We start from the raw sequence: 23,433 nt of genomic DNA, 5'->3' as shown, positions 1-23,433 counted from the left end.
GTCTACTGAATTTTGAGTCATATAGGAAAATGCTAGTATGCTAACTTGACCACTGAGTCACAGCTAACCTTTTCATTACTGTCACTACACCATTTTTGGGAAAGACAATGTACATAAAAGACCAAAACATGTACTAGCTACAAACAAAACTCTCTATAAAACAATCATATTTTTAATAATGCATGAGTCAACATAGTAATAGATAATGTGTGTACAACACTGAAGAGTAAACAGGAAATGAGGGGAGAGATGGAGGGAGGATGGCTTCTCTCCTTTTTTTTTTCTTTTTTTTTTTGTTTTTTTAGTTTTTCGAGACAGGGTTTCTCTGTAGCTTTGGAGCCTGTCCTGGCACTAGTTCTCGTAGACCAGGCTGGCCTAGAACTCACAGAGATCTGCCTGCCTCTGCCTCCCGGGTGCTGGGATTAAAGGCGTGCACCACCACTGCCCAGCGAGAATGGCTTCTCAACTGGACATGAACACAGGAGGGCACAAGGGAAATAAATGCAGAAAGACAGAGGATATGGTAACAAGGCATGGGGCAAAGGAAACAGGTGTTTGGACTCTGAATTGAGAGAGTCAGAATCAGCATTAGTATTTGTTCATCAGGTATTACACACCAGGCAGTAAGTTCCTCTGTACAAAAGCCCTGTTTGATAGTATAAACTACATTTGGCAGATGAGGAAACTGGGGTTTATAGGGCTAAACAATTTGTCCATTGGTAGCTAAAACAACAAACAACAACAACAAACTAACCAAAGAATCTCTGATGCCAAATGCTGACAGAGGTTTCTGTCCTGAGCAGGCCCGCAGCCATTCAGTCCCAAAGTAACACACAGAGGTCTATATTAATTACAAACTGATTGGCTGATTAGCTCAGGCTTCTTATTAACTCTTATATCTTACATCTTAGCCCATAATTCTTGTCTGTGTTAGCCACGTGGCTTGGTACATTTTATTAGTGAGGCATTCTCATCTTGTTTCATCTGTGTATGGGTGACGACTGCAGACTGAGCCTTTCTTCTTCCCAGAATTCTCCTGTTCTCATTGCCCCACCTATACTTCCTACCTGCCTACTGGCCAATCAGCGTTTTATTAAAGCAATACAAGTGACAAATCTTTACAGGGTACAAGATCATTGTCCCACAGCAGCCAAAGGAAACATGTGCTAGAAAAGCAGACAGAAAAGAAGCGAGGAAGTTCCGTGGCATGAGGGCCAGCCCTGGGCCAAGGGGGAGGAGTCCTACTTTCATCTGCTCTCCATTGCAGCCTGCTTCCTGGCCTGACAGCCACACGGGCAGCATCTCTCCATCTGTCGTGCATGGCTACTGAAAGGGTCCCAAGTCACATGCTACTCCACTCCCTGCATACTTACTGTGACGGGAATATGGACACAGTGTATGATCTGGAAGAGGTAATTACCCACACTGTGAACAAGATTAAAACTTTTTCACGCAGACCACTGGGAAGAGAAGCGTGAGCAGCAGTGCTGCGGGTGGGCCAGGCTGCCAGGAGGAGAAGTGTGAACAGCAGAAGCCAGGACGACAGCAGTGGCCTCCAGAAGTTATCTGACCACCGGAGCTTCAGCCTCAACAAGATCAGAAAGAATGACCATCTGAGCCTTGGGCCCATAGGCACTCAGAGGAATGATCACCCCTGCCTACACCTGAAGGAGCGATCAATTGAGGCATAGCTCTCAACTACACTAATTGGAGGAAAAGGGACAGGCCCAAAACACAGGCTCCACATATTCCGATTGGAGGAAGAGATCGGTAGACAACATTCAACAACATAAAGAGTAATACAGCATGACCAAATATTAGTGGTTCTATATCACTAAGACCTGAACATTGCAACACAGATGAAGCAGAAGAAAATGACCTAAAAATAGCTTAATGAAGATGATTGAAACCCTTAAAGAGGAAAGGAAAAGATCTTGACCAACTCTACATCTGATAAAGGACTGAATATATACAGTATATATCTCTAAAATATACAAAAAACTAGACCTCAAAAGAACAAACAATCCAATAAAAAATGGGGTACAGACCCAAACAAAGAACTCTTAACAGATGAATCTCAAATGGATGAAAGACACCTAAGGAAATGCTCAACATCCTTAATCAGAGAAATGCAAATCAAAACAATTTTGAAACATACCCTGTTAAACCTGTCAAAATGGCCAAGATCAAAAACATTGATGACAACTTATGCTGGAGAGGATGTGGGGTAAGGGGAATACTCCCCCATTGCTGGTGGGAATGCAAACTTGTACAGCCACTTTGGAAGTCAGTATGGCTATTTCTCAGATAATTAGGAATCAATCTAACTCAAGATCCAGTAATACCATTCTTGGGCATATACCCAAAGGATGCTCAGTCATACCACAAGGATATATGCTCAACTATGTTCACAGCAGCATTGTCGGTAATAGCCAGAACCTGGAAATAACCGAGCTACCCCTCAACTGAAGAACAGATAAGGAAAATGTGGTATATTTACACAATGGAACAATAAAAAATATTGACATCTTGAAATTTGTAGGCAAATGGAACTAGAAAAAGCCAAACTGAGTGAGGAAAGCCATACTGAGTGAGGTAAGCCAGACCCAGAAAGACAAATATAATGTATTCACTCATAAATGCCTTTTATGTTGTTGTTGTTGTTGTTGTTTTTTCCCCCAAGACAGGGTTTCTCTGTAGCTTTGGAGCCTGTCCTGGAACTAGATCTTGTAGACCAGGCTGGCCTTGACTTGCAGAGATCCACCTGCCTCTGCCTCCCGAGTGCTGGGATTAAAGGCGCATGCTACCACCGCCCGGCTCATAAATGCCTTTTAGGCATAAAGCAAAAAATAACCAGCTTACAGTCTGCAACCCCAGAGAACGCAGACAACAAAGAAGACCCTAAGAGAACTATACGTAGATCTGTCTAGAAAGGAGAAAAAGATAAGATCTACTGAGTAAATTGGGAACATGTGGCGCATGGGGGAGGGTGGAAGGAGGGTGTGGAAAATGTAGAGCTCAATTAAAAACAATAAGAAACCTTTTTCACATGCACTACTCTATCATTAATGCCTTCAGCAAACTGTGGGCTCGGCTCTTACAGCCTTGCAGAGGCCCAGAAGCAAGAATTTGGCTTCCCATCAATTTTTCCTCTACGAATTCTCACTTGACACAGACCTTACACTTGCTTTCCAGTGATCGCGAGAGGCCAAATCATCTGTCTTCCCTCCTTTCCAGCTCCTCCTGAGGGTTTCAGCACCTTCCAGATCCGATTTACATGTCCCCAGTGTATATGCCAGGCTGTCACTAAGACATAACGTAGCCTTTGAGCCCATTCCCTAAGGTGGGATACCTTGCTCATCCTTCATGTAGCAGGGAGGGCTTGGTCCTGCCTCAACTTAATGTGCCAGGCTTTGTTGACTCCCCATGGGAGACCATACCCTTTTGGAGGAGCGGATGGGGGAAGGGATGGGGGAGGAAGGGAACGAGCAGAGGGGAGATAGGGAGAACTGTGGTTGATATATAAAATGAATAAAAAACTTAAAATAAAAAAAAGATACCTACCATATAGCCTCTCCTGTCTCTACAAGATCATGCCTTACTTATGGGGTCAGCAAAGACACTGAAGTCCCATACCAGGCCTGCAGTCTGCAGTCTCAACACCCCATGAACCTAATCACCCAAAGATCTGGGCATCCTACACTTCTCTGATGCTCAATTTCTTCACTAATTCTTTGTACTGTCATTTTCCAGTCCCTGATAGTTAGGGAAACTTGGGCCAGAGTAAGTCAAGAGTGCCTACTGGCTGTGTGAGCCAATCTATCAGGAACTACTTCCTTTGTATTACCTCAGGCTATGTAGCCTTTGTCTCAAGGAGGGAGAGCAATTTTATTTCTCAGAATCTAAGCTTCAGCACACTCAGATTGATGCCATCTGCTCCATGTCCCACAGCCTCACGAGCCAGGCTGTGAGAGGCTTCTTCATTTCTTACCTAAGTCAGTCCCAGTTGAAGCAGTTTGGAGGAGAGTACTCCCTAATTATCAGGTACTTACGCTAGGCCATTATTAAGGCCTCCACTTTCATGCTGAATTATGGGTCACCCCTGCCTCGCTTCTTTGCACTAAAAATTAAACCAGAGGAGTACCTTTTCTCACGTCTCCCTTAGTCTCTCCTTGCTCTCTGATTTTCCCCACAGGCTCCCAGGTTTTAATGCTAGGAAGGGCTCTCTCTAGCACAGATTTAATTTGTACCCTGTTCATTATGTCCCACTGCCAGCTGAAGCAGCAAGCCAATACCTCCATCTCATCACCTTTCCCCACCGTTCCTGAGTCTGAAGCAAAGGTGGAGGGCAGCATCACATGTTCTTTTTCCACTGTAATTCCTCCCATATGCAGTTCTTTCTGGGCAGACAGTGCCGCTTTAACTGCAAGGACCAAAAAGCTGCTGCCTTAGCCAGCCTGTAATCCAGTTTCAAATATGCTTTTTTTTTTCTGACACTGCAATATAGTCTCTAGTTCATTCTCCATTGTCAAGGCATCCCCATCACTATAGCCTGCTTGTACAGTGAACTCTATCAAAAAGCTTTGCACTCATATCACACAGAGCAATGGTTCTCAACCTGTGAGTCCCAACCCTGTTGGGGGTGTGTGTGTGTCAAACGACCCTCTCACAGGGCTCACATACCACATATACTGCATATCAGATATTTACATTACAATTCATAACGGTAGCAACATTATAATTATTAAATAGCAAAAAAATAATTTTATGGCTGTGGGTCACCACAACAGAAGGAGTCGTATTAAAGGGTCGCAGCATTGGGGAGGCTGAGAACTACTACCACAGAGGAAGCCAGCCACTCTAGGATTGCTTTCAAGCATGCTTCTACATTCAGCATGGCCTCAGGTACCCATCTTATCACCAGATAGATAGGGCACTAACAACCAAAGAAAAGATTCCGACTAATGGTGAGCCAACGAAGTTTGTTTACTGGAGTTACCGCCAGAAGCACAGGCGATGATCGGGCAGTCCCCTGACTTAAAAGCCCCACCATGGCCCAAGCAAATGCTACAGCACTGCATTGCTACCCCACCTCCTGCATATCCTAGCACACATCCTCTTGTTCAGGACTGCAAGCAGCTGTGGTAGGGCTGGGAAGGGCAAAAGGGGAGTGGCTGGAACTTCCACTAGGAGTCTACAGATACCCTCCTCCCTTTCTACTGGAGACAATTATCAGGATCGCCTATGGATAATCACAACTACTCTGATGTCAAGATAGCAGAGGTCATGTCACGCCTGCAGAACAGACTTCGACAACTCTCCTGCCACGGTAGGTCAAAGATCTGGTCATCTATTTAGGAAACAAATGGGAAGGACCAAAAGATCTGACCCATGCAAACCAGTACCCGCCAAGAAGGGATAACACGGGGTGCACAGGTGACAGTAACAGCATCAGAAAGCAGTTAGGATTATCCTGCAACTGCCTTGGCTGGCAATGAGGACTCGGACCTGGACCTGGATCTTAGGGCTGGAGCTTGGATGTAGGGCAACAAGGGGCAGTGGGCATGAAAACGGAACTCCCAAGTTTGTGATTTAGCTGGTGCAATTGGCTGGCTTTTGGAATCTCGACTTCATTTGGACAACTAAAGAGGTCTGCATGTGAACCACCTAGTTGAACAATATGATCACAAATTTTAAGAAAACAAAATTAGTCTGAGTAAAGAGATTGGCTGTATAAAAACCTCCTGTAAATGGAAATAATTCTGCCAAGTCCAGGAAGACTTGGCAGAATTAGGGTGACAGATGGAGAAAACAGAAGCGATAGCATCAGGAGCGGCCTACTAGTAGCTTTTTAGGTTGCTGCTGTTTTGTTTTGTTCTTGCGACACTCCCTTTGTAGTCCATACCAATGGTCTTGAACTCCTGTCAATCCTCCAGCCTCGGCCTCCCGCACGCTAGAATGGTTTAGCTCTCTTTTAAACAGTTCCTCGTTTGGACTGAGATCCCACGTACGTCTGCCTAGCCACCACCCGGTTGAGACTGTCACATTCCTGGGACTCACGGTCATTGCAGAGACTCAGCCTCCCCTTCCCCCACCGCCACCCGGACCGGGCCGCGGGCTGAGACACCTCAGGCACTGCAAAGCACCCCAAGCCCTGAATGCAGAACTGATCTCACCGAGGCTGAGATCCAGCGGACACCAAGGCTGCAGATCTCTCCAGAGGTCCTGGAGCGCCATCGTGACCATGGAAGTACCGGCTCGCATCTGCTCCCGCGCGCGCTCCGAGACGTTTCCGCGGACCAGTCACAGCGTTCCGGATTTACAATCGACCAATCGCCGCGCCGGGTCGAGTTCGTAACAGAAGCCAATGGTCTGGGCCGTCCACTGCGTGCGCAAAAATGGGTGGGGCGAGGACTGGAAGCCAAACAGGGCTCGTGGAGACTTTCCCTTAGCGTTCCAGTGCAAGTCGGCAGTCAGAACACCACTAGCGTTTTTTGTTACCGTCTTGTCTTTCTTACACGGCAGGAAACCTAGAGGCCTGTGGAGATAGGGCACTTCCTGTAATAGCAGTCACCTTTGCCCCTGCCGAGTGACACTTGGCGTATGTGTCAAACGTACCTCACCCGTCAGACAGCACGCAAACGTTGTTCATATTCAAATGTGAAGAGTATCCCGGCGTTTATCGGGCTAAGAAATGAAGAAAATGCAACCAAAGGTATTACAAAGACGCACCTGCAGTGCTAGGACTTTACGGAAAATCTGGGCCCGAAGTGCTACTGGAAAGAGGCCAGGGCCGCCATCTTCATTAAGGGAGAGACCAGCCGCCCTTTGGCACTGCACATGCGCAGATGAGTGCAACTCCTGGTGGCCTGGGAGGCGGGGGAGTTAGGAGGGTGAGAAGGAGACGTGCGCCTGCGCGTGGCATCTGCTTCGCATCCGGGCCGGAGTTCTCCTGCCCCCTCCCCCGCCCGGCGCTGCCGTAGCACTTCGGTGCGTTGCACCGCAGGAGTCTAGGCAGTTCGGTGCGCGGCTGAGCGCTGGACCCCACCCGGTGGGCGACGGAACGCGTGCTTGCGCCTGTGCTCCTGTGTTCGTGGGCCCTCGCCGCTGCACCGTCGGGAATTGGGGAGGTGCGGTGCGTGGCCTCTGGGTGCATCGCTGCTTCGGGCGCCGCAGCCCGCAGCCGCCTGCCTTCCTCGGCCCTGCCCCTCCCCAGGGGCGCAGGCCGTCGGTGACCGCCCACCGCCCCTCTCAACCGTGCAGGGGGCTGCGGTGCGGCGTCCAGCGCGTTCCCGCAGCCGGCCCTCCGGCCTGCCTTCCCCGCAGGCAGCCGCACCTTGGAGGGAGGGAGCAGTCTGTGCCGGCACCGGCGCGGTCAGGCGGGGAGATGAGCTTCTTCGGCTTCGGGCAGAGCGTGGAGGTGGAAATCTTGCTGAATGATGCGGAGAGTAGGAAGAGAGCAGAGCACAAGACAGAAGACGGGAAGAAGGAGAAATATTTCCTCTTCTACGATGGGGAGACCGTCTCGGGGAAGGTGAGCTTATCTCTGAAGAACCCCAACAAACGACTAGAGCACCAGGGCATCAAGATCGAGTTCATTGGGCAGATCGGTGAGTCGTTTCCCTGGGATCTCCGCAAGCCCGCGACGTCAGTCCGCGTCTGGAGTCAGTCGGGTGTGGGACGGGAGGGGAGCAGAGGTTTTTCAGGGCCCAACTCCAGCGAGGCCTATGACAGGCTCTTGTCAACTGCAGTCTGAAGCCTGGGGTTCACCCACGAGTCCCGCCCGTGGGCGACTCCCCCATGCATTCATTACCTTCTTCCAGGCCAAAAGTGACAGCGTGCTGCTGGGGAGGTGGGGTCAGCCAGCCTAGGAATGGTAGGGAGCCCCCTGCTGTACGGTTGGGTGCTCACCTGGTACCTGGTTGCCCCATTGTCTCCGCAGTATCCTCCCAGCTTTGCTTCTTGCACCCAGAATTTCATAGTGAGGTGCTTAGACAGGATCCTGCAGGTGGGTTTGACAGCTACAGCTGTCAGATCCAATCCAAAGTTAAGCGGCGACCCCACCCATCCACATATGTGTATATGTATGTATATGTAATGTATATGTACTTATATAGATATGGTGTGGTAGACAGGGTGCATAAAGGCTGTTTGTCTCACCTCCACGTTGAACTACCTTTCATGTGTATGTTTTGAATACCTTCAGCCCGACTCATTCTGAATGCGTGTATTTCTCAGACTTCTTCATCAAAATGCTTGTTTTCAGTTGTTTGATTTTTCTCCTTAAAGTGAAAGAAGTGATATTTGCGAAGACTACCATTAAATGATCAAAACTTTGCAGTGCTCAATAATCATCTTCAGACTATGGTTGATAATTTTACTAGAATTAGACAAGGGAAAGTAGTAACAAAAATTCTGGGGAGTCAGCTGAGTATGGTGGTACATGCCTTTAATAGCAGAACTTGGGAGGCAGAGACAGGTAGATCTCTGTGAGTTGACGGCAGTCTGGCCAACAGAGTGATTCCAGGCCAGCTACTGTTACGTAGTGAGTGAAACCCTGTCTCAAATTAAAACAAAACCCCACAAAGATTTGGGAGGCTGCCCATCATCGTGACTGGGTTGTCACCAGTTCTAAGTATTAGGAGCCTTTCGTGTTAGCAAGTTGCTTGGGTATTTCTAAAATAAAATATTTGTGTTATGAGGACATGAGTAGCTTATGTCCTGTAGATGGTGACCACCTGTCTGAAAAATCCCTACTCTGTTCTCTATACTGCACTTATGGACACCGATTTCAGAGACTTCCTTGGGAAAGCGTGTTAGATTCACATGCTAAGAGTTTAGCCTAGCATCTGTTCTCCCTTTTACAGAGTCAGGAAGGCCTGGGAAAAGGAGTCCTGGTGGCCAGATTTTGTAACCCACTGTTTGGTCTTAAGCATCTGGTATTTAAAATCCCCCTAAAGACTGACTGATCATAAAGGACCCTGTTGGGTTATTTTAAAGCCAGGATGTGAAAGATCTATTTGTTAGGCCAGAAAAAAGACTGGAGTGTGAATTTTACACGCATTGCCCTCCTACTTTTGGCTGGGATGGGAGAACAGGTGCACTGTTGATTGACATCTGGAGCCTGATCATTGTTGTTGCTGGCTCTTATCTGTATCTTCAGCCTTTCCTGTACTAGAAACCAGTGGCATTCCCTACTTAACACTCATAAAGCCATGAGATATTGCTCTTGTTCCCATGCTGGATAAAATCACCCCTAGTAAAGAATCACAGGTTGGATTAGATAAACCCAAAGCATTTTACGTTAAACATAACATATGAAATAGTCAATACTTGCCTACTGAGAATTGGTATTTTAATTAGGAGTTTTAAAGTTACTACATTAGCTCTCTAATACCAGTATAAACAACAAGTATACTTTAATCTTTGTCTATACCATCATGCCCTGATTGTGAATAACTTAGCATGTCCCCTGCTTCACATAGTATGAAATGAGCCATTCCAGAAGGAATGCATGGTGTCAAGAGCTCATTCTCTTTTATTTAAATGCAAGGTAACCAAGGAAGCTGTTTGTTGTAATTGCCCATCCTGTTCTCTTGCCTAACTCCTTTCTTTCCAAGACTGTAACCTTACTGAATTTTCTTAAACCTTTTATTGCTTCTTGGGATAATTTTCCCTAGGCCCTTGGCACTCTGACCTGATCAGGCCTCAGCTTTGTCAGCTGTAAATTACAGTATAATAAAATCCCCTGGTTATTATGATGTGATATTGGGGGACCGTGTCTCATGTCTCAGAGAGTTTCTTTATAAAGATAAGAGCAGCCAATACAGTGATAGTTTCATTTTACAAACTGAGTTACAACCTCTGATTCAGTCTCCTCTAGACCTTGTATAGTCTTCCCAGTTAGGTTGCCGTAAGGACTTTTACAGAGTATATGTTTCAGCTCTTTGCCTTAAAGCTTTTGTGTGTGCCACATGGGCTTTCACACAGGTAGCAGTGGGTGTGGTGTCTAAAGGGTATAGTTCATGTTCATTCCCATTTATTATCCATACTTACATGAGAGATGGTAGTAGGTTAAAACAGAATTATAAGCAGTATGTTTATTGTTTGGACTTGAGGTCTATTTCTTGATCAAGGAGAAGACATCAGAGAAACCTTTCTAACCAGACATGATGGCATATACTTATAATCCCAGGACTCCAAAGGCTAAGCCAGGAAGATCTCAGAGTTCAAGGCCATCTGGTTACATAGCAAGACCCTGTCTCAAAACAAAGCAATAAAATAACAGCCTTTCTAAATATGTTTGGTATAAAAGTTTCTCTTCCCATGTCCCCCCCACTCTCTCTGTTTCTAAAATTAGTTGATATTAAAGATACACCAGCTTATTCAGAGGCACAACGTACTTTCCGTAGGCTTCCTATTTCTTTATTATCTTTGCGACGTGCCGAAAGATTCAAGGCATGGCATATTGTGTCATACATCTAAGACAGTTATTTTTTTTATATTTATTTATTATATATACAACTTTCTGCCTCCATGTATAGCCACACACCAGAGGAGGGCGCCAGATCTCATTACAGATGGTTTGGAGCCACCCTGTGGTTGCTGGGAATTGAACTCAGGACCTCTGGAAGAGCAGACAGTGCTCTTAACCACTGAGCCACCTCTCCAGCCCTCTAAGACAGTTATTATGAGTGACTTCAGGGCAGCAGAGCGAGGAGAGTGGGTAACTTTGTTGAAGTTGTGGTTCTGTGGTTTTCTCCTTCATTGCATTCTTTGACTATGTATGAAGTAGGCGGAATGCCTGTCAGATTATAAGGTCAGGCTATGTGGGTAATCGTAGCCACAGCCAAGAGAGCGTCCTAGTATCTCTGAGTTCTGTCCTTCTTCCTGACGAAGCAGGTTGCTTGTGTATTGGGGTCTTGGAGGAGTTGGAGCTATTGTCCCTGTCGCACTCTATAACCAATTCTGGCAATCCCTGCTATATCCTTCTTATCATCTTCTGCAAGGGTGAATAGGCAATTCTCATACTGTTGATCTGTTGATCCCTTCAAAGTTTGTTTTTGTTTTTACCAACTCCTAGAAGCCTATTTATTTTCTTCCTGGAGTTTGTCTCAGCCTGCCTTTCCAGATCCCATCTCTCGTTAACTTCGTCCTCACTGATGATAGCCCCTTCAGATAGGCTCTTCTCGTCAGTCATGCTGCTGCACACCTGTCAATCCGGCACTTGGAAGACAAAAGCTGGGAGAGCATGAGTCCCATCCTGGGCTACATAGTGAGACCTTACCTTAAAAAAAATGAAGTAAATGGGGACTGGAGAGATGGCTCAGTGGTTAAGAGCACTGACTGCTCTTCCAAGGTCCTGAGTTCAATTCGCAGTATCCGCATGTCAGCTCACAACCATCTTCTTATATTCTAACATTTTTTTTTTCTGAAAAGTGTGTCCTACCAAAATTGTACTTTTCCTTCAAAGGCCTACCTAATCACTTCCTCTCCTAAAAGCTACAGGAATACCTGTTTTTAAGTAGGTTGTGACTTTGTTATTTTATTTTGTTATTTCAGTTGTCTGACTTCTTGCCCCAGATGCCAGAGACTGTCTTAGTCCATCATTAGTCCAGTGATTAATCTCTAGTCTCAATGGCTACCTCATAAAGTGCTCAGTAAATGTTTGCTAACTGGATAATACTGGTTCAGATCTAAGGACTTACAGAAACCATTTTCTGGAATTTTTTTTTCATCCTCTGTAGAAGCGAGAAACAAACATAGGGCCACACCTATGCCAGGCAAGTGTCTCACAATCTGAGCTACATCCCTGACCCCTGGAAGGTCTAGATCAAGCAGCTGGGTCTCCTGCACATGCTCAAGAGCTAGCTAGGTGTTCCTCTCAGAGAATTTAAGTGGCATCTGACCATCATGCATCTAGTGGATCAGCATCTTCCTGAGGGATCTAGGCTGTGAAAACAGTAAGTCTGATGCCAGCTCACTTGGTTTTGCTTTTTTTTTTTCATCATATTCCTATACATTGAAATGACCTCTCTCTGTTTGAGAAAAGAAGAGTTTGCCAGACCTGTGGCTCCCTGAATCCTATAGCAACTGCTCTGATGTTACAGTTTGACGATTGTTGCAAGAGAGTAATAAGTTCTTAGTTCTTCAATTAGTGCCATATGTTTTTGTTATCCTCAAGTTTCTCAGCTGCTTTGTTAGCCTCCCGATACCTAGCATGATTCTTCTCATGGCACCTCTGCTGGAACGATGCCAATAAATGTGTGACTGGGGAAGTCTCTTTCCAGGTTAGACCGATGGGATTAGCAAGATGCAGTAGTATACAAAGAGCACCGAGGGCACTGCTGCGTAGTTAGAGAAGAAAAGACCGTTTTTCCTGCTGAAATCCTTTGGGAAATACTGGTAGAGGATGTTAGCCAGACTTGGGAACCTTGCAGGCTAATGGGGTTAATTGAACCAAATATAATCAGAAGGTCAAACTTGCAGAGATGGGCAGACAGAAATATCCTTATACCCCAGAGCCAAATGCATACTTTTTATAAAGTTTTTAATGAGCTCATCAGTACCAATAAGCCTGTACTTTTAGAAACTCCAGAGACTTTTTTTTTTTTAACTCATTTACTCTTGAAATACCAAGTGAAAAAGCAGACTTACCAAGTTTTCAGCAGGGCTTAGATTTGCACAGACAGAGCTGCATATGAGTAACCTTGAAGTGTAATTGTTCCTATGGGTCTGCCAGGGGCAGAAGCTATAGCAAGCAAGGATCATCATCTCCTGGTCAGCAAAAGGGCTAGGAAATTCAGATGAGAGGAGGCTCTTGCTTTGTATCTCTCCCCAGTCCAACGTGAAGCCTAGACTCCCTGTGGTGCTGGTCCAGCAGCAGATTCCAGGGTGACTCAAAGGCTTAGCCTATGATGTAAAGTTGGCTCAATTTCCCTCTACATTGGCAACCTCCCTTTTTGGCCGTTGGTGGCAGATATTGCCACGAAAACATCCTGAGTGCAAAAATTAGTTCCTCCTTTTGATCAAAGAAGGAAACTAATGACAGAAGTCGCTTGGAAAAAAAGAGTGGGGTGAGGGGTTCAGTTTCTACTTCTAGCCTGAAGGGCTATTGTGTTTGGTTGGGATGGAAGAGGGGCTGTTTTTATAGCCTTTGTAGGACCTGGGCCTCTTGTTAGAACACTTGGATTTTCTGCCTCAATTTATTCAAGATGAAACCAACCTTTCTGGCAAATAGTAGCGTAAAACAACTATTTCTGCCCCTTTGGCCACAGTGTTTGCAGAAGGGTTCCAAGTTGCTTATAAAATTTTAAATCAGAAAGACCATTCCAAGCTAGATGTGGTAGCTGGTGTACCTATAATCCTAGCACTAGGGAGGATGAATCAGGAGAATGACCATGAATTTAAGGCCAGCCTGTGATACGTAGCAAGACCCATCTTAACAAAATAAAACAACAGAGGACCATCCTAGCCCTCCTCGGACCACTCTGTTCTCCCATGGCATTTCATGTAAGCACTGATACTGTGTCACGGGAAGAAAAGCACTGGGGAGAATGTGATGCCCTGCGGAAAAGGACTTGTACCCAGGTCCCCTGCTAGGCTAGGCAGTGCCCTTCTGCAGCGTTGCTAGGATCCTCAAATCCTGGCAGCTGGAGCCCACTCCAAACCCTCTCTGTTTTGTTTATTTCTCATGTTGGGCTGTGTGATCATTGCTTTTGTGTTTTTTTCCGTTCTCTCTTTCCGCTTTCCTCTTGATGCTACAACTTTCCATTGAAAGTTCACGGATATTGGGGCCTTGTGCTTCTTATTTGAATTCATTGGCGCTGGAGCCAAAATCCAGTGCTTGGGAACTGAGGTATAATGTTCCTAAGTTAGGGGTTCAGTTCTCACATGAGCCAGCACCATCTACCGGGTTAGGTCACAAGATTGAGTGGAGGATTCCCTATTGGTGAGGAGGGCAGCTCAGCCCTGGGCTGCACGTTCTGCGTGTTCTTGCTTTCCTGGGGGCGTCATTACGGAGTTGGTATCTCTCTCCCACATCATCTGGAACTGCCATCTCCCTTCCGTGGATTTGTAGACTATCACTCACTACCCATCAGGCCACCACTGCTGAGATCGCTTAGTATTGGGAAGAGGAAGTAGATTATTTGTAATAAAAGACTTAATGCCTTTATTGTCTTTCTTATCTAGTACTCAAAGCAGAGGCCAGTGGATCTCTGTGACTTCAAGGCCTGCCTGGTCTCCATAGCAAGTTCCAGGACAGCCAGGGCTACATTGTCTCAAAAACCAAACCAAAATAAACAAAGAAATTAATCAAACTGTACCGAGGTAGGAAATAAGCCACATTTATTAGCCACAGGATACACTGTAAATTTGTATGAAAATAGCATTACTAGAATGGAATTCTCTATACTATATCACTTACATGAATTGGATAAATGCTTTTGGAGTTTTGTTTGCTTGTCTGTTTAGTTTTGGTTTGTTTCTTCTTCTTCTTCTTTTTTCTTTCTTTTCCTTTTAATGCTGGTGTCAAACCCAGGGCCATCTCATGCATGCTAGATAAGTACTCAACCACTGTTAATACCCCCAGCTCAAGTCGGGTATATCTTGCAACAGCCTGCTGTGCTTCCAAATGTCCCAGAGCTAAGGAAAAGCTGCCCATAGGATGAGCAGGGGAAGCCAGTAGAGTGTTGGGGGGAAATTTGCATTCAGGTTAAAATTAATAGCTGAGATTATTTCTCTTTGTCTGGAGATGGTTTTATCCCCTGGGCCAGGACTGAAGATTGCATTAGCACTGGAGAGGCAGGATTTCTGGTTTCTTGTTCTCAATAAAGTTTTGGTCCCATTCCAGGCTTCAGATCTTACGCTATTGGAGCAAGAGCATGTATACTCACTGCTCGGAGTGATCTAGTCACTCCAGAGAGAGAGACAGATGATGCCCTAGAGATGCTGAGAACCAGGACCAGGCCAAAGGGGCAGTAGACTCATCTCTCAAACAGCTGTTCCATATTCCCAGTTCATCTCCCTCCTCTGGGTTGCAGCCTAGCACAGTGCTTAAGTCAAGAATATTTGAGAGAAGCCAGGTGGTGGCACACGCCTTTAATCCCAGCACTTGGGAGGCAGAGGCAGGTGGGTCTCTGTGAGTTCAAGGCCAGCCTGGTCTACAAGAGCTAGTTCCAGGGCAGGCTCCAAAGCTACAGAGAAAAACAACAACAACAACAACAAAAAAGAATATTTGAGAGATGAGGCTTGAGCTAGCATTTGGTCATCATCACAGGCAGAGTTAAGAGCTGACATCTTGGGGCCAGGAAGCTAGCTGGAGCTATGGGTCTCATCTTAAAGCTCCTTCAGTCCAAAGGAGTAAAGAAGACCATGGATATCTCAAAACGTAATCCTTAAATTGCAAAATACAAAGTCATGAAATAATCATGGGTCTGGTGATTGCATGAGCTTATCATGGTGAAACGCCAGGTAGGTATGAGCGCACATCTATAGTCCCAGGATTTGGGAGACAGAAGGATTGCCATGAGTTTGAGGCTAGCCTGTGCTACCTAATGAATTCTGGACCAGGCTGAACTATAGAACAAGAGGCCTGACCTATCCATCTTGCAGGATTATCGAAGGAAGATATAATAAAGTAGCCACAAATTTCCTGCAAAAGTCAAGAATATTGGAAAGGTGCTCTCTCTCTCTCTCTCTTTTTATATCGAGTCTCTGAAAACTGCTCACCGAATCTATTCTAACCATCTCAGAATTCCCTTACCCTTTATAGGTGCATAGACTGTGGATTGCTAACAGAAGCAATGGCCTGGAGACCACATTGGCTTTTATTTGCTTTTTTAAGGTTTCTTTATTTTATGTATATGAGTGTTTTTCATGTGTGTGTGTGTGTGTGTGTGTGTGTGTGTGTACGTGTGTGTACGTGTGTGTACCATGTGCATGCCTGGTACCCATGGAGGTCAGAAGAAGGCACTGGATCCCCTGGAACTGGAGTTACATGTGGTTGTATGCTACTATGTAGGTGTTGAGAATTGAACCCAACTCCTCTGCAAGAGCAACAAAGTGCTCTTAACTGCTCAGTTATCTCTCCATCACACTGGCCTTGTGTGTGTGTGTGTGTGTGTGTGTGTGTGTGTGTGTGTGTGTATCATAAATTCTTACTGTGTGACTTGGAAGAGTCAGCTAGGCATGGTGGTGCACACCTATTTTTCTAGCTATTTGAGACTGTGGTAGAAGAATTATTTATGCCCAAGAACTAGTGGCCAATCTAGGTACATAGTAAGACCCTGTCTCAAATAAACAAACCAGAAAGGACATGTCTTTGGAAGGGCATGTGTCTGGGGAAATCAGTGGAGAGGCTGGGGTCAGGGAAGGAGAAGAGGCCCTAAAACAAGGCTAAAGTCTCGAAGAGACTGATCCCTCCGACCTGTGATGCCCTCACTAAGTTCAGTGTAGTCAAGTCAGCTAGAGTAAGCTTTGTTCTCTTTCCAGAACTCTACTATGACCGTGGGAACCACCATGAGTTTGTGTCCCTGGTGAAGGACTTGGCTCGGCCAGGAGAGATCACCCAATCACAAGCCTTCGACTTTGAGTTTACTCACGTGGAAAAGCCGTATGAGTCCTACACAGGGCAGAACGTGAAGCTACGGTAAGTGGTCGCTGATGTTTTTGTTGTAGTACTGAACCTGCCCCACCAGGACAGGGCCTGGGGCTTCGTGGCTGCTAAGAAGGAAGAGGACTACAAGCACCAGGGTGCTAGTAAATGTCACCATTGCGCATCCTGGAAGAAAGCCTTCTGATTGGACAGCCATGGCCATCTGTGACCTGAATGCTGTCACCACATTGGCAGCTTCACTGCTGTCACAGAGTCCCCTCCCGCCCGGGGGCCTCAAAGAGTGCAGGAAAATGATTAGGAAGCAAAGGGATTTTAATATGGATTGCCCTTGTTTCTTAGGTAATTCATCTAATTGTAAGTTTATATAATTTCAATGATAGCCATTTAACAATCATTTCTTAAACTTCTGGAAAATTCAGTAATTGGCTTTCATATCGGAGGTGGCCCCAGACAGACACCTCAGCTTGGCTTCCAGAGGTGGTGACCCCTTCCCCATTCAGCTCTGCCGTACAACATCACATCATTTTGGACTCTGTAACTTAAAGCTTTGTCTTTCAAAAATGGATACTAGTTTAGGGTTCTAATTCTAGGTCTCTCCTCTCTATCTTTTGAAAGAGATAAGAAAACAATGCAGGAGCGGAACACAGTCTTTAAAAACTGGACACAAGCATTTGGCTTCGGGCACAGCATTGCCTAGCATATACAGGGGTCTTGGACCCATCGCAGGGATCACAAACAAAGAGATGAATGGCACAGACATGCCTGAGGATATTCTTACTACTACAGTCTGGGAAACTCTGAGGAAGGAGACTGATGCCTGGGTCTCTGAGGTTAAAAAACAAAATCACAGCAGCTCTAGACTCTTAGATGCAAACCTTAAATTATGGGACATCGCTGGGATAAAGCAGAATATCCTGTCACTCCAGAGGATCAGATGATCCCAAGTCTTGATCCCATCTCACAGGATCTGCTTGTTTCTATCCCCTACAGGCCGGGGCTTAGGATGGTGAGGATTACAGCTAGAACATCTCCCTCTCTTTCTCCTGGTTCCCTCCATCAGAACACTTGTTCATAGACTCTTGAAATATTTGCATCTAAATCCCTGCTAAAGACAGTGATTTGTCTTATCACTCCAGAGAAAACACCAGTGAGGATTATCTAGCAATCACTTAGCTTGGCTATGGGAATTGTTAAAAAAAAATAATTATTGATACAGGTCTTGTTATATAGCCTAGACTGACCTCAAACTCTCAATCCTTCTGCCTCAACCTCCTGAGTGGTGGGATTACACGTGTGTGCCACCATGCTTGGTAATTCCTACCCCATAGTCGAGTGGATTTGCCTTAGTGGTTTTTGTTTGATTGGATTTTGGTTTTTCAAGACAGGATTTCTCTGTAGCTTTTGCCTTAGTGTTTTTATGTCAAGAAGAAAGGTATTGAAAACAGCAGGTTGGCTCCTCAAAGATAAATGAATACACATAACTCTGTGTAAAGCAGTAAGGCACATACTTGAAGACTTTGCAAGGTACTGGGCTCAGTCCCCAGCAACACACACACAATTAAACAGAGTCACTGTGTGATCCAACAATTCCACCTTAGTTGTAGATCCAGACTACACAGAGTCTGGAACAGATAATCTAACACCTGTGACCACAGCAGTATTCACACAATTATAAAAAGAGAAAGCAAGCAGTCACAGTGGCACATGCCTTTAATCCTACCATGAGAGGAAACCACAGGTAATCTCTGTGAGTTCTGGACTGGCCAAGACTAATAGTGAGGACCCCCCCCCCCATACAATCAGTCAGGCATGGTGATGCTTGCATTTGAAATACTGCAAAACAAAGGCAGATGGATCTTTGTGTTTGAGACCAGCCTGGTATACTTAACAAGTTGCAGGTTACCCAGAGTTACATAGTGAAACCCTGTCTCAAAAAATCCAACAGCAGCAAAACTCTGCATTAGCAGTGAAATACGAGTGTGTAGTAAGTTTTCAGTCCTCTCTCTTTCCCCCCGTTGTGAAGGGAAAGGCTATTTTTCTTTTTCAGGGTAGGGTGGGTTGCTGGTGAAGGAAGTCTGTGAAGGGCAGGGATGTATTTAGGCCCTAAATAAAAACAGTAAAAAGCAGAAAAGAATTATAAACCTTGACTTGAAAATCTTCATTAGAATAAAACCAGTCTTCCACAGGTAGTAGAATGGATTTAAGACCTGAGCAATTAGAAAGGGTTTAGTTAGGGACAAATGTCTTGTGCGGCTGTGATGGAGGTTACTGAGGGAAATATAAGGACTGCTTAGAAGCGGTCGGTGCCATAGAGCTGGTCGCTTGTAGCCTGTAGCTGATGTGGCCAGCATGTCTGTTAATTTTCTGGAATGTTTAACGGGTACTTGGGTTATCAGAGGATTACTCAGAAGAAATCATAGCTAAGGGTACTTTTCTTCTCTTGTGGTGTTAGCGCAGTTTTATCCCAGGAAACTGGGATTTTGCTGGACCATGCCAAGTGGCTGTTAGACCCTTAGGGTCCACTTATGTATCTTCTTCCAGACCCGTGACCTGCCATGCAGCTGCTGCCGCCAGTTAAGCTACTCATTTTGGTGCTGCTTTGCTGTATTATTACATGTTGGTTTGTTCTTGGGGTCTCTTTGTTCTTATAAAGCTGGATTATAGTTTCTGAATTACCCTTTGCCAGTCTTGATTTTTCTGTTTGTTTGTTCATCTCCCTCCAGACTGTGAGCCCCTCTTGAGAGTGTATTGTCCTTATCCTCTGCCTAGCACAGGGTTGGCTAAGAAAGGCTGCGGAAATGAAGACTTGGTTTGATTTCTCCGTTTCCTATTCCTCACTTTTATTTATCAGATACTATTTAGTGAACAGGCATATAAATTTAAGTGTATAGGCCAGATATCTATGCTCAAATAGCCAGGAGGTAGGCAAGGAAACAAACCTTCCTCACAGATGGTAGATAGTGGTAGGGCCGTTGGCGTAGAAGGCAGAGAAATCACTTCTGCTAAGATAAGGTTCTTAATTCATTGTCATGAGCTCCCAAGAGGGTTTTAAAGGAAGGCTCTGCTCTTCCTCAATGGTAACTGCAGAAGTCTGTGTATAGGTGCCTGGGTATACTTTTTCTGAGAAAAGGACCCATAAATTCTCAAAGGGATAGTAAGCCTCGGAGGGTTAAACATTACTGTAGGGTTCTCCCAGGGCTGTGTAGCATCTAGAGACTGGAAGTATTCACTTAGGATGGCTCCGTCTCTTAACAGCTATTTCCTCCGAGCAACCATCAGCCGCCGCCTCAATGATGTCGTCAAAGAAATGGACATTGTAGTTCACACCCTTAGCACATACCCCGAGCTGAACTCATCCATCAAGATGGAAGTTGGGATCGAGGACTGCCTGCACATTGAATTTGAGTATAACAAATCCAAGTGAGTATCCTGAGCCCCAAGCTCATGTGGTAATCATTTATGGAGGTAAAGAGAGATCTTGTTGAGTGTGTACTGACTGACAGCCTCATGACTCCATAGCTTCATGGTGACAAAGTGCAGGGGGAGACTGTGAGAGTAATACAGTAGACATATGTGCTAGGCTAGTTATAGGCAGACAGGCCAGGAAATGGAATCTTTATTGTTCAGAGTATTAAATTATTTAAGATCGCGTATTTAAACATTAAGGTGCCTTTCAAAGTCAAGCTTAGCTAACTTTTAGGTTGTTTGTTTTGGATCCTAGGTAAAGCTGCTTCCTTCCATGCATGAGAATAATTGTAGAACACAATGCCGCTATCATTTGTTTCCTCCCTGCCTTAGAAATCAAAGTGAGGAAGCTGTGTACCGGCAATGGGCTGCTTCCTCCCTGAACCAAAATGAGTTACAGGGCAAATACCTGATGCTTTGTTTTTGTTTTGTTTTGGTTTTGGTTTCTCAAGACAGGGTTTCTTGGTCCCGGAATTCACACTGCAGACCAGGCTGGTCTCGCTAGAACTCACAGAGATCCACCTGCCTCTGCCTCCTGAGTGCTGGGGTTAATGGCGTGCACCATCTCCACCCGGCACCTGATGCATTTTTCTGAAGGTCTTAAAATAACTACCTGGCTAGTGGGGAAACTGCGTTTTCAACTGTTTACTCTGAGATCATCACAGTGTTTAATTGCTTACAAGCCACAGAACTGTCTGCAGTCTTGTATCTTTCTTTTGAATATAGTCTATTCCTGAAAGTATCTGGATCATCTACTCATGTCTTTGATTACCTTTTTACTGTAGTCGCCTTCCCCCAGGCCCACTGCCAAGCAGAGACTAGGAATTGAGGAGAGACAATTTGCCTACAGAGGGCTTAGGAAGAGAGGCGAGGTAACTCAACTATGTAGACCGGGCTGGCCTCATACGAGTGATCCTATTTCTACTTCATAAGTGCTGAGATTACAGGCATGTGTCGCTGTGTCTGATGGGGCCAGTTTTTAAACTAGGAACATACTTGATTATGAGAACCAACTTACTTGTTCCTCTGCTCCCTGAATTGGAACCTAGTGATGCCCCCTTACCCAATAAAATGACCACTGTAACCTAGAACCTCCTTGGCCTGGCCCACCTGTTGGACAGGTGCTAGGAAGTAGCTTCTTCTTGCCTCCCCCTACCCCCCCCAGGTCTTCTTACTCAGTGTGGTTCTTTCCACTAACCCCCCTCCACCCCTCTGAAGGCACCAACCACCAGGAGTGCTACCACAGAGCCTGAAGCGGGCACTAATCATCAGCTCTTGGAATAAAAAGTGTTTTAGAGTAGGTTACATGCAGGCAGGAATAGACTCCTAGTCTTCCCCTCTGCTTGTACAACAGATTGTACCATATAGGAACATGAAATATGATTCTTATGTGGTTGTGCCCCATGTATAAGATTTCATATAATATAGAAAACCTTAGCATCCATGCATGGTCCCTGAGAAAGGCTGCAGGTGACGTGCTGCGTCAGCAGGTATGCAGGCTACCCACTCAATGTCTGCAGCTCTCCCAGCAGACTGTAAACAACAGTGTCAGAAACAGTGGGGAGCACTAAGTCTGGGAGCTAGCAGTCGCCTGTCTGAACCTTCTCTCATCCAGAGCATGACCTAGTCTCTCTCTTCCAGCTTCTTTTTTTCCCACCTGCCATGTAAGGAGACCCAACTCTAACATCTCTGCTAGGGATCACGTGCCATGAGTGTGAGCCTAGGTTTGGAGAGTGTGCTGTCTTTCTAGCACACGTGATACAGGGAGGTATATACAGAGACTACCAGCACCATTGGCTGGCCCACAGAGAGAGACTTAAAGGAAGAAAGAGACAGTGTTAGTGTAGGGTGGTGGTGGTGCACATCTTTAATCTCTGCACTTAGGAGAAAGAGGCAGGCAGATCTCTGTGAGTTGGGGCGGCCATCCTAGTCTACAGAGTGAAACCCTGTCTCGAAAAACTAAAAAAAGAAAGGAAGGTGGGGGAAAGATAAAGAAAAGAAAGAAAGAGTGAGCCATGCAATGTTGCTAAATCCCTAGTAGCTCACGGAGTATCAGCCATGCAGCCTGGGCTGTCTAGCCTGGAGCAGATGGAACTATTCACTGGGAACCATTAAGGCCTAGTTCCCTACAGACATTGTATGGAGAATAAAGTGGAAAGGCGAGAATTAATTCCTGTGTTTTTGAGACTGGCCTAATACATTAGAAAAACATCCATTAAACCATACTAAAGGTATATCCTGTGGAAATGGAGCTGATAAACAAATATTAATGGTTGAAATAACATGTATCCTCCTTTGAGCAGGATGTAGAAGAGAGGAAGTCACACAGATTACACTAAAGAACATACCAGGAAACTGTTCAAATAGCGAGGTTGAGCATAAACACCTCTCACTGACAGTATAACACATGCTGGCACACGGAGGGGCTAGCCGCCGCACCCAACATCTGTCTCACTTCCTTTTTCTCTTCTTCAGATACCACTTGAAAGATGTCATTGTAGGGAAGATCTACTTCCTGCTGGTGAGAATCAAAATCAAGCACATGGAGATAGACATCATCAAACGGGAAACGACAGGCACGGGTCCCAATGTGTACCACGAGAACGACACAATAGCGAAGTATGAGATCATGGACGGGGCTCCAGTCCGAGGTGAGCCTCCTAGCTCAGGGCCACTGCCACGATTTGCTTCCAAGCCACGTGCAGAATTTCAGAATTTGGAAGGGGTTCAAATGATGATACTATTGAAGTAAGTTTGTTTTTTAAAGACAAGGTCTCACTGTGTAACCCAAGCTGGTCTGAAACTCATGGGAGATAGGAAGGGGAGGACAAAGCTGAGCCTTTGGCTTCAGCCTCCTTCCCCAGCCTCAGCCACAACAGCCCCACATTGACCTTGTTTATATATTGATTGTACTTAAGATTCTGTCTCAACTGGCCTGCTTGCACATGTGTGTTATCCCACACTTGGTAGGTGGAGGCAGGAGGATTAGGGTTCAAAGTTATCCAAAAAAAAAAGTTTGGAAACCGCTTTAAGATACAGTATGAATATGTAATTCCTTTTCCCTCTTGACATTCTGGCATGTTTTCTACAGAGAGAGAGATCCAGCATGTGTTCTAGTCATTGTCACTGCTTAGTTCTAGCTACAGTAAGATGTTTCACTCCAGGAGTTCATTCGCTTGTCATGAAAGTGAACTACTGCATCTGTGACTCACAGTACAGGCTTCAGACAACACCGGAAACCAATGGACGTGGTCCTGTACAGGGCCTAGGATGAGTGGGCTGAACATGGTCCTGTACAGGCCCTAGGATGAGTGGGCTGAACATGGTCCTGTGCAGGCCCTAGGATGAGT

The 23,433-nt window shown here is 45.6% G+C and overlaps 2 protein-coding genes across 2 annotated transcripts in view; one reads left to right on the top strand and one right to left on the bottom strand.

The window, feature by feature from the left end:
* Ncapd3 (non-SMC condensin II complex subunit D3) overlaps positions 1–6,875 on the bottom strand; it is an 89,610-nt gene extending 82,735 nt beyond the window's left edge. Inside the window, exons 1-2 of the mRNA XM_005346972.3 lie at positions 6,619–6,875; positions 6,177–6,538 (exon numbers count right to left, since the gene is read on the bottom strand). Coding sequence (XP_005347029.1) covers positions 6,177–6,264 — 88 coding nt within the window. The 5' untranslated portion in view covers positions 6,265–6,538; positions 6,619–6,875. The remainder of the gene's footprint in view (positions 1–6,176; positions 6,539–6,618) is intronic.
* A 134-nt stretch (positions 6,876–7,009) lies between these two features.
* The window catches only part of Vps26b (VPS26, retromer complex component B), a 20,065-nt gene continuing 3,641 nt past the window's right edge, over positions 7,010–23,433 (top strand). The window contains exons 1-4 of the mRNA XM_005346968.3: positions 7,010–7,610; positions 16,495–16,651; positions 19,874–20,038; positions 22,559–22,734. Of these exons, the coding sequence (XP_005347025.1) occupies positions 7,388–7,610; positions 16,495–16,651; positions 19,874–20,038; positions 22,559–22,734 (721 nt within the window). The 5' untranslated portion in view covers positions 7,010–7,387. The remainder of the gene's footprint in view (positions 7,611–16,494; positions 16,652–19,873; positions 20,039–22,558; positions 22,735–23,433) is intronic.

Source organism: Microtus ochrogaster, chromosome 5, assembly GCF_000317375.1.
Source record: "Microtus ochrogaster isolate Prairie Vole_2 chromosome 5, MicOch1.0, whole genome shotgun sequence".
In the NCBI taxonomy this organism is placed as follows: domain Eukaryota; kingdom Metazoa; phylum Chordata; class Mammalia; order Rodentia; family Cricetidae; genus Microtus; species Microtus ochrogaster.
This window is presented reverse-complemented; position numbering and strand designations above follow the sequence as displayed.